The 10204-nt window shown below is 61.3% G+C and overlaps 1 protein-coding gene across 3 annotated transcripts in view; it reads right to left on the reverse strand.

Moving 5' to 3' along the window:
* The window catches only part of UVSSA (UV stimulated scaffold protein A), a 32729-nt gene that overhangs the window by 20190 nt on the left and 2335 nt on the right, over nt 1-10204 (reverse strand). The window contains exons 1-7 of one of the 3 annotated variants that reach the window (XM_040625340.1): nt 10145-10196; nt 8411-8510; nt 7094-7424; nt 6318-6438; nt 5020-5388; nt 3989-4101; nt 3730-3858 (exon numbers count right to left, since the gene is read on the reverse strand). In XM_040625340.1, coding sequence (XP_040481274.1) covers nt 3730-3858; nt 3989-4101; nt 5020-5388; nt 6318-6438; nt 7094-7424; nt 8411-8508 — 1161 coding nt within the window. In that variant the 5' untranslated portion in view covers nt 8509-8510; nt 10145-10196. Of the gene's footprint in view, nt 1-3729; nt 3859-3988; nt 4102-5019; nt 5389-6317; nt 6439-7093; nt 7425-8410; nt 8511-9200; nt 9471-10144; nt 10197-10204 lie in introns of those variants that run through there. The other 2 variants (XM_040625339.1, XM_040625341.1) reach the window with 2 other exon arrangements.

The raw sequence follows: 10204 nt of genomic DNA on the forward strand, positions 1-10204 counted from the left end.
TGACTCATTCAACATTTCATTCTGGGGCTTCCTGCTCTGTCCTTTTCACCTACAGGAAGCCGGCACTCGTGGCTCCCAAGGCACAGACAACTTGTCGGACACAATGGCAGCAAGAGCATCCAGGGCCCCAGCCCGAGGCCAGAGAAGGCCCGTCGCAGGGGAGGCCGCTCTGGGCAGGCAGCCAGCGGCTGGCTGGAAGGAAAGCCTCCCAGAGCCACGCGGGGGTGATGTCTGCTTTTGGACAGAGTGAGATGCGCTCGCTGTCCGGACCCTGCGGCCGCCGCATCAGACTGGCGATCGGTGAGGACGAAAACACCCACATGAGTATTTTACCCACTTAAACCTACAACCCAGCCATTTTAAAAAAAAAAACCCTGTTGATAGTTTATATAAACTGATGCTTGAAGTTAATTTTCTTAGACATATTAGTTGGTAGGAAATTAATATTTTGTTAATTACACAATACAAAATAACTGGTGATCTTGGCCACATAATTAAACCGCAAGCAATTTAAAAGTTTATAAAGGATTTTTATCAGTGTAACGAATGTAGCAGGCACGGTTATTACACCTCTCCCACAGCAGCAGGACCAGAAGCTAAATCTACCGAATGATGCCCCCATTGATCTACTGGAGATTTATCCCCAGCTGCTTCCAAACAGAGCAGAGACACGCTCTATAAAACAAACGGTTAAACATATTTAAACTGGCTTAAATATTTCTCAAAGACCAAACCTCCACGTCAAAAGGAAAACAATACGTAGAAACCAACAGCAACACAAAGCCACCTTCACGCCCACCCGAAGGGCTCATTCCCAGCTGGGCTCCCGACTCCTCCCCAGCATCGCGCCAGCCAGGGGCCCTGTGTTTGTTCTCGTCTCTGACACGTCTGTCAGAAGCTCTGGAACACTGGAATCCCACGTTCCGAATTAGCGTCCCCAGCTCGGCCTGCTGTGCGCGCGGTGAGGACGCCGAGCCCCTGCCAGGTGGGGAAACGCTAGGGCACACGATTTAAAGCCCCATCCGTTTTACTGAGCGGAGAGCAACTTGTTCATAATTTCTAACGACCACAGTGGCTCCGGCAGCCGCCCGCCCCGCACCGAGCGGGAGCAGATGTGCAGATAGGGGCACGTCTATTCTGGGAAGCGGCGCTCACCTGAGCGGGGCGCTGCCACTCAGCCACTCGAGCCCCAATCGCTTCATCTCCGGCGCCCCCGACCGCCAGCGCCCGAGCACAATCTCCAAGGATTTCGGAGCAGTGCCCTTTTTAAATCAGTTTGTGGAGAAGCGTCTGGCGAGCGCCCGTTCGGCTGACAGAGACAGTGATGCTCCGTTTCTGCTGAGGCCGCACCGCCTTCCACAGGCAGCTCCAGCCCACAGGTGACCGCGAGGTCTGAGGTCTCGGTGGGCCCTGCTGTCCCTGTGCCGGGCGGGCGGGCGCAGCCCCCCTCGGCACAGCTGCTCCTCCGGGTTGGCCTCACCCCACCCCCAAGCGCCCTCGCGCCGTGTGCCCCACAGCTCCGTGACCGGCCAGCTCCCGCCCGGGCAGCATGGAGCTGCCCCCACCAGATGCTCCCTCGGATGCCTGGGGGCAGTGCCGAGGTCCCGAACAGCCAGGCACAGTCAAGGCACTGTCGGGCGGCAGCAGCCACAGTACAACCCACAGGCGCCGGGGCAGGGCTCCTTCCGCATGGAGCCTGAGCCCCTCCGTCTCCACCAGCCCTGTGGCATCTGGAGAGAGCCCCACCCTGGCTGCTGCCCGCTGGCGCCTCAGGCTGGAGCCGGCCACGCATGGGCTCCTTGTGCTTCCCACGCGGGGAGGCTATGGCTTCCAGGACACGCTGGTGCTCAAGCCCCAACCCAGCCACCCCGGCCTCACTGGGCCCATTAGGAGACCTGCCCTTCCCCTGGGGGCCCTACAGCCACAAGGCAAGAAGGTTCTGCTGCCAGCTCTGGGCTCAAGAGTCCTGCCGGCCCCAGCACTGCTGCGGAACCCAGGCCTGGCGGGATGAGGTCACGCTGTCCAACCAGCCCTCACGGCCTCTGGGGCTCTCCCCAAAGCCCCAGTCGCCCTGAGGGTGCCTCCCCCAGCTCCTTCAGACACAGTGCGAGGCCCTGCTGGGGGGGGGGCTGGGCCTCAGGGTGCCATGAAGGGGGCACCCGGGGGAGCCAGTCCGATTCCCCACAGCCCTCCCTGCTCTCAGGCCAGCCTCCGCTCTGACACCATGACCCGGGGTCATCTAACAACCTGGTGTGCTGGCACGAGCTCACCACATCGCCTCTCTTCTGAGACCAGAAAAGAACCTTCCTTCGTTGTTAAAGAAAAGCACCTTGGTCAAAATTCAGGAAACTAACTTCTTAGTAGTCTCACACCCCCGAAGCAAGGCTCTATGAGGAATCTCGCGCCCAAAGAAACCCCGCTAGGACATCAGCCAGCAAAGGCGAGATTCCTGCTCCCTGGAGAACTTTCCTCAGACGCCACCGCTTTGCGGGAGAAAGGCAAGACCGCCCTCTGCTGGTCCCCGGGGGCCCCACACCCTGCACCTGGAGGACAGCCAGTGGGGCCACTGCTCAGAAACTCACACCAGGGCAGCGGCCCTGCGACAGGTGTCCAGTGGCCCTGGAGGGGTCAAGGTCACTAGGTGCTAAGACCCAAGGTGTCAGCCACTGTCCGTCCTAGGTCTGAGTGGCTTCGAACCTGGTCTCCTCTCCTCCTCCCACCCCAGAGCACCTGCTGGAAACTGTTACATTCACCCAGAGCCAGGGTCCAACACCCTGGCAGAGAGGTGCACTCCGGATTTGCTTTCTCGCTTCTGACAGGGTAGCGGCTATGCTGACCCCTGCTGTAGTCCAGCTCTGGCTGCCCTGCCCTGCTGGCAGGCCCCCGGGACAGCTGCAGGGGATGCGGCCCTCAAGTCCATCTCGGACATTGAGGTCTAGGTCCCGGCACAGGCCACGGGAGGGGGGCCCCGAAGTCGCCCAGTGTCCCAGGAACTTATGGACTTCACCCGTGCCCCATCAACAGGTGTGGGCCTGTCCCTGCTCCACAACCTCGCCTGGGGACGCAGCGCTCAAGGAGACCAGCCTCCCCCTCCCATGCCACATGGTGCCTGTGAGGTGCCACACAACCAGCCTCCCCCGGCGGGGTGCCAGGCCACATGTTCACCCCGCCTCGCCACCTGGGAGCCCCTCTGTAGGGCCCTGCTTGGGACCACGGCGTCACCTCCCCAGGCCAGGGACACGACCTTCTCCAAGGACAAGTCCCGATTCTCTGTCTGCCACAGGCACCCTAACACCGAGTGTCATTGGCCACAGCGCAGGAGGATGGGATGAGACCTGAAGCCCAGAAGACGCTTAGCAGCTCACGGGAGGCTCAGGGCACAGCAGTGCGGCGGGCTGGTCTGGGTCTCAGCTCAGCCCACGGCCTCCTCCTCCTCATCCTCCTCCTCCAGGGCCCTGGGATCTCCCTCCCAACTAGAACCTTCTGCCTCCTGCCCCAGCTCCGTCACGCCCTCCTGCCCTGGACCCTGTCCCAGCCCTCCATCCACGGGGAGGCCAGCACTGTGCTCTCTGGCCCCCCAAGCCAAAGCTTCCATTTCAGGAAAGGAACTCCCAGCGAGGTAAGAACCAGAATATTTCCGAGCCCCAATGACTCTTGCTGACTCAGAAAACAGCTCTGAGAGGAGGTCTCCTCGCTGTCACCTCCCCCGAGCCCCCTGGTGGCACCCACCTCCCTCCGGTGCCCGTCCTCTGGCTTGATGTCCAGCTCTCCCGATCGCCGCAGGGCGGTTTCCAGCTCCGCCTTCAGATGGATGGCAGCTTCTAAGTGCCCACCGTGGATCTCTGCGCGGGTGAACAGCTGCCAACAAGGGGGCGCATCACTCTGGCGGGCCAGGGCGCCCTTCCCACCCCCCACCGTCACGTCACCCTCTGCACAGCCCGCAGCTCCCTGACTCTGCTCCGGCACTCCCGGCACACGAGGACCTTACCTGGACCCAGGAGCACACAGCTGGCAGGAACTTGTACTGGATAAGCTTGAGCGCGTCCCGGGCCGAGTGGATGACAGCGTGGTTGTCCTCGTCCTCGCGCACCCTCAGGCTGTCTGGAACGAAGCACATGGGGTCACCGGAGGAGCCAGGGCAGGTCCCCCAGCCCCACAGAGGGACCACCCGCACTGCCACCCACCATGCCCCAGCCAGGTTCTGCCCAGGACCTCATACCTCATGCCCCAGAAACAGATTTACAACTTGAAGGTTCTGATTTTGGTGGAGACCATTTTAGCCTGAGCCCTAGGCCTCCTTCCCCACCAGACCTCGAGACCCCACACAGCATTCTCACAGACAAACCCCAGCCCATCCACCGAGCCCGGGGAGCCCTGGAGCCCCCTCCCCTTACCACCCACACCGCTGCTGTTCGCGGCCGTCCCTTCGTGTCCTGCCACCCCAGCCTGTCTTCAGCCAGGTACCCCCACCTACAGCACGTGGCCTGCTTCCCCCGACCCAGCCAGACAACCATTAGTTCCCTGGGGCTGGTGGGACCCAAGGTGCCTGGAGTGCCACCTTGACCGCCCTTCCTCTGTGAACACCCCTAAAGGGCTCCCAAACCACCCGCACCCCACATGGTGCTGGGCCACGTGGGGCCCTGCGCCTCACACCTGCATCATCACAAACGTGGTGAGAAGTTGCTGTCCAACCACGTTTTCCTCCAAGCCAGAGTGGGGGGCGGCCTGATCCCTGAGGGTCACCCTCTGATCCCGATGGGCCTGGGACCAGGCACTGCAGCCTCCCCAAGGGCTCCCCAGTCCCCTGGACAATCACGCCTGACCTTGCTGCCACACCTGCCCATCACAAGAAGGACCTCGGGGTGGAGCCACCTACCCCAAGCCTCAGTCAGCCCTCACTCCAACCCTGGAGTCCCTGCCCTGCTCAGGGTCCCGAGAAGCCTGGGCTCTTGCCAGCGTCCCTAGGGCCCATGGCTGAGGGTAGAGAGCACTGGCCAGCCAGCAGGAGCTGGCGGTTACCTGATGAGAGCTCCACGTCCAGCGTGTACTTGTGGGAGCCCAGTCCGTGGCGCCGCACAAACCCTTCCTCGTCGCTGTCGCTGTCCTCCTCCTCCTCCTGCTCCTCGGCCCCCGTGGCAGCCGGGGGTGGCCCTTCCCCACCGCCAGCTCCTGGGTGGCGGGTGCAGGCAAGCAGGGTCTTGCTACAGCAGGGCTGCTCCTCGTCCCCACGGTTCATGACACTGGCCTGGCAAAGGGCACTCTGCTCAGACACACTGAGGCCCGCCCAGGGCAGCGAGGCCCCCAGGCCTGTGGCAAAGTCCAGCGGCACCAGCAGCCTGAAGCAGCTCTCCACCTCCGTGAGGCAGCGCCGGATTTCCTCGGACATTTCTGCAGACACAGGTACCGCCTGTTGGGTCCTGCCAGCACAACGGCACCACTCCCCCAGGGCAGGGCCCAGGATCAAAGGGAGGGCCACATTCCATTAGCAGGTGGGCCCCAGTGGCAGGTGGGCTGGGTGGCGATGTGTTACTTGGGAGTGCAGGCCGCCTGAACTCGCGCCTCCTCCTTCCCCCCCAACAGAGTCGGGTGCCCTGGGTGCATGGAGGCTTTGTGATCGCTTAGAAATCACCAGCTCAGCAGCACAAGGCCACCCTCTGGGGTGTCCTCGGAAACACCCTCCGGTCTGGACTTCTGCCGCGAGCTCACTGGTGCCCCGGGAATACCAAGTGGGATGTGCCACCATGGACAGAGCTTCTGGAAAAATGAGGCCAGCAGAGAACCATCAGGACACACACCGCTTCCCAGTCCTCCATTCAGAGCACATCTCGACCATTCCACTCTGGCCGTCCGCTTCCTGGCAGGGATCTCCCTGGGCTGGCCAGCACCCTCCTCGGGGGCCAGAGGCCTGCTTCCAGCCTCATCCGAGGCCAGGCACCTGAGAAGTGCCTTCAGCTGGGGCCTGCCCCCCAAGTTCCTCTCACCCTGACTGCCCCTCACGGAAAGGGCCAACTGCTCAGAAGGGTCAGGTTTGGGCAGTGGGGGTGCTGGCAAGAGCAAACTGGGGCCATGAGAGGAACAGGCACATCTCCCTGCTTCCCCCAGCCAGACCCTCACGGAAGCACAGTGCCCACGCTGCACCACCAGGGGACGTGGGAGAGCAGTGGCCGCCCAGAGGTTCCTGAGGACAGGGCTGGGGTCTGCCCGCCGGTGGCCCCCAAGGCGGTGGGCAGGCCTTGTGACCGCAGGGTGGGTGGGCTGCACAAAGCCCTAGTAAGATGCAGCGGGCAGGGCGCCCTCAGGCCTGCTAACTCACTCACCCTCCATCTCCCTGATGGCCCGCTCAGACCGCTCCCTGTAGATTCTATCCAAGCGCTTCTGCTTCTCCTCCTCCCGCTTTCTTTCTGCCAGAGTCCGCGCGCTCACGTCCTGAAAATCCACCTGGGAAATTGAAGTGGACGTGAGACCTGACTGCACAGAACACAAAGAACGTAAGTCAAACACAGGCCTAGAAGAAAACGTGCCGGCACAAGCACACAGCCAGACCCTCTAGGTCCCTGGGGTCCAGTGCTTCCAAACACAAGGAAACACACTTGACAGCAAGGATCGATCCTGGGCCGAGGCACAGCCAGCAGATCTTCCAGAAAGCAGCATGCTGCTACGAGGAGTGTGGAGGGGAGGCTGCTCGCCCCACCCAGGGGCCTGGGAACACCCCGGACGTGCAGTGCCAGACAGCATGCTCAGGCTGCAGCGGGGATCGGCCAGCTGCCCCGGGCAGGGCCTGAGCTGCTGGGACAGGAGGGCAGAGGCAGCAGCAGCCAATCCTGGCGGGTCTCACACATCTAGGATCAACAGAGCCCATAGCACACCCAGGAAGGACTCAACTCCTGGACACAGAACAGGGCCGTGCCTGAGAAGCCGACCTCTCCCTCGTTTCAGCTTTCTGTGGAAGTCAGGACCAGAGGCCCAGCTCCCTCCACACGTCCTCCTCCCAGAGCTGCTGCCCCACTCCCAGGTGTACCCCCCAGCACTGGCTGGCTGCTGAGAGGCCAGGCACGTCTGTCCACCAATGCGGCACAGGGCACAGCCTGCCCACCTGTTTGCTGTGTCTTAAGAAGTGGTAGCCCAAGGCGAGCTTCTTGTAGGCTGCACCATACTTCTCATGCCACCCCTGGACAGCCCGGGTGGCGGCCTGCCGCAGCCTCTGGGCCACCTCCCTGGGGGGCGGCAGGGGCTGCTCGTGGTCGGTGCCCAGTGTGAGCTCCAGAAACTCCTGGAAGTTGGAAACGACCAGCATCCTGAACTGGTGGGACCGGGCGAAGAGCTCATCTATGGCCTGGAATGCGGAGAGGCGGATCTCGGCATGGTCCTGGCTCAGCTGCGCTGTGAGCAGGTGGTAGGCATGGCTGAGCTGCTCCTCTGAAGACCTAGGAACACCCGTCGTCCCTGCTGAGTGCCCAGTGCTCTGTGTGCGCAACATGCAAGGCAGCAGGGACGCCCCCTCCCCCACCCCCGCCCCTTCGTCCAGAGCAGGTCAGACCGACTGCCCTCGGGTCCCTGCCTGTTTCTGTATGACCCACAACCAAGAAAGGTTTTTAAGTTTTTTAATAGCTGAAACAAACCAAAAGAATAATACTTCATGACATGTGAAAATCATGAGAGCCAGCGTCAGTGCCCATCAAGTTTTATTGGGACACAAGCACGGCCGCTGCTTCGTTCCCATTACTGTCCACAGCTGAGCGGTCACTACAGAGACTTACAGCCTGCAAAGCCTCAAGGAGTCACCATCTGACCCGTCAGAGAACGTCAGACCCTGGCCCCCAGCCTCCCCTGCAGGCGCGGTGATGGGACCAGAGCAAAAGCGAAAGGACCCGCCCTCTGAAGAGCTGCACACACCCTGCTTCCTCCTGTGTCCTCCTGTCCCCCGCCCCTTCCCTGCAAAAGATGACACTGCTGTTCTGGGGTGTTCTGGGCGTATGGTGAAACCTGATCTGGCCTGAATTTTTTTTTTTGTCAAAAACTAAAGACTCCATTACTTAAAGTCACTTAAATTTTCCTGTTTTGTAAATACAGGATAAGGACAATCAGCAAATCTTGACTTAAGCTCAACAGGTCCCAGATGACACCGCCTTTAAAGTGTTCATGCCGCACACACCCTCCCCCCACCCCTCTCCAGACCCATGCCCCACAAGGTGAACGCCTGCCAGAGCTGGGCCCTGCAGGGTCCTGGGAAAACATCCTGGCCCGTTTCTTCCCTGCACAGAGAGGCGACGGTGGGGGCAGGCAGGGCAGGGCTGAGACAGATGCAGGTGGTGGAAGGCCTGACCCTAGGGCAAGCCCCACAATCTCCCAGGCGTGTCTTGGACTTGCTGAGCCAGCCAATTGGTGTGAAATGCTGAACCTTAAGACATACTTGCAAATCTTCTTCAGTTCCTTCATTTTCTCAGGATTCAGTTGGGGTTCTCCCGAAGTCGTGAGCTCCTCTACCAACTTGGATAGTTTCTGATCCATACCTAGAAATATGTGCGGCAGAGACACAGACACGAAATGACCACCCAGCCTTCAAGATTTGTTAACCATTTCCTGAGCTAGCTGTGTCCTGGGCATTCCAGGGGACTACAGGGCTGGCCCCTCCAGCCCCTGCCTCCAATGTGACCTGGATGCGGAAATACGACGATTCAGATGATATTCTGGGCACAGCATTTTTGGTGATAAACTAGGAAAAGCACAACAAAATACTAACTCTGGAGCTCTACAGTCCCACACGTGGGAGAGACCTCAGCAACACTAGAAGGAACACAACTGCCTGAATGAAATTTAAATGAGCTTTCCGGAGAGTGTGACGGTAGCACCTCCTCCCTCACCACACGGCTCATTCACATCCACGGAGGACTGCAGAGAGCCCGTGGCTGCACACTCTCGTACTTGCACCCAAAGCCCCAAAGGCAGATCAGCCCAAACCCCGGTGCTGAGCACACAGGAGGTTTGCAGGAAGGAGAAGGAAGGGCGAGGTCGAAGGCCCGGGAGGTCAGTCACTCAGCATGAGCTGAGACTGGGGGCAGCATGGGTACCAGGCCAGCTGCGGGGCTGTTTTATTTGGTAGAAGGAGGGACCAGGCCCAGCAGACATACACGGACTCTGCAGCAAAGTTTATCACTGACATCAACTCAATACACACTTGGCGGGGGCAGGGAGCTGCTCACCTGAGCACCCTCCCAGCATCCCCCACTGACCATGATCCCTCCAGGTGGACTTTGCCAGAATTCCTAAGCCCAGGGCACCATGGCCACACCAGACAGAAGAGGGGGTGTCCCAGGGAGGAGGAGAACGCAGTGACCAGGGAGGAGGAAGCATCCAGGAAGGGGGAGGGAGCGGTGTCCTAGGAAGGACAGTGTGTGGGGAGGAGACAGTGTGAGAGGAAGAAAGGGAAGAGGATGAGGGGGACAAGGAGGAGGATGGATTGGTGTCCCAGGGAGGGGGAGGCAGGATGGTGTCCTGGGGAGGAGGAGGAGTAGGATGAAGAAGGCTGGTGTTCCTGAGAGGAGGAAGAGGAGGAGGGGGAGGGGGAGGAGGAAGGGGAAGGTGGAGGAGGGCAGGTGTTTCTGAGAGGAGGAGGAAGGGGGGGTAAGGAGGAGGGAGAGGGAGGAGGGGGAGAAGGGAGGGGGAGAAGGGAGGGGGAGAAGGGAGGGGGAGAAGGGGAGGGGAGGGGAGGAGGGGAGGGAGGGAGGAGGGAGAGGGAGGAGGAGAGGAGGGGAGGAGAGAAGGAGGGGAGAGGGAGAGGGAGGGAGGGAGGAGGGAGGAGGGAGGAGGGAGGAGGGGGAGGGAGAGGGAGGAGGAGAGGAGGGAGGAGAGAGAGAAGGAGGGGGAAGAGGAGGGAGGGAGGAGGGGGGAGGAGGAGGGGGAGGAGGGGGAGGAGGGGGAGGAAGGGGGAGGAGGAGAGGAGGGGGGAGGAGAGGAGGGAGGAGGAGAGAGAGAAGGAGGGGAAGAGGAGGGGGAGGAGGAGGGGCGGTGTGCCGGGAAGAAAGCGGGGAAAGGAGGGGCGCGTCCTGGGAAGAAGGAGGTAAACAGTCCCGGGGACGAGGCCGGGCCTCAGAACCCCGTCCCGGCCGCAGCCCCTGCCCGGCATCGCGACGACCGCGACACCTACCGCGCCCTAGGCCGCTCGCCTCTCTCCTCCCCTTCCGGCGGAGAACCCCCCCTATCACAT

Source organism: Ursus maritimus, unplaced genomic scaffold (genome assembly GCF_017311325.1).
Source record: "Ursus maritimus isolate PB19 unplaced genomic scaffold, ASM1731132v1 scaffold_8, whole genome shotgun sequence".
NCBI lineage: Eukaryota > Metazoa > Chordata > Mammalia > Carnivora > Ursidae > Ursus > Ursus maritimus.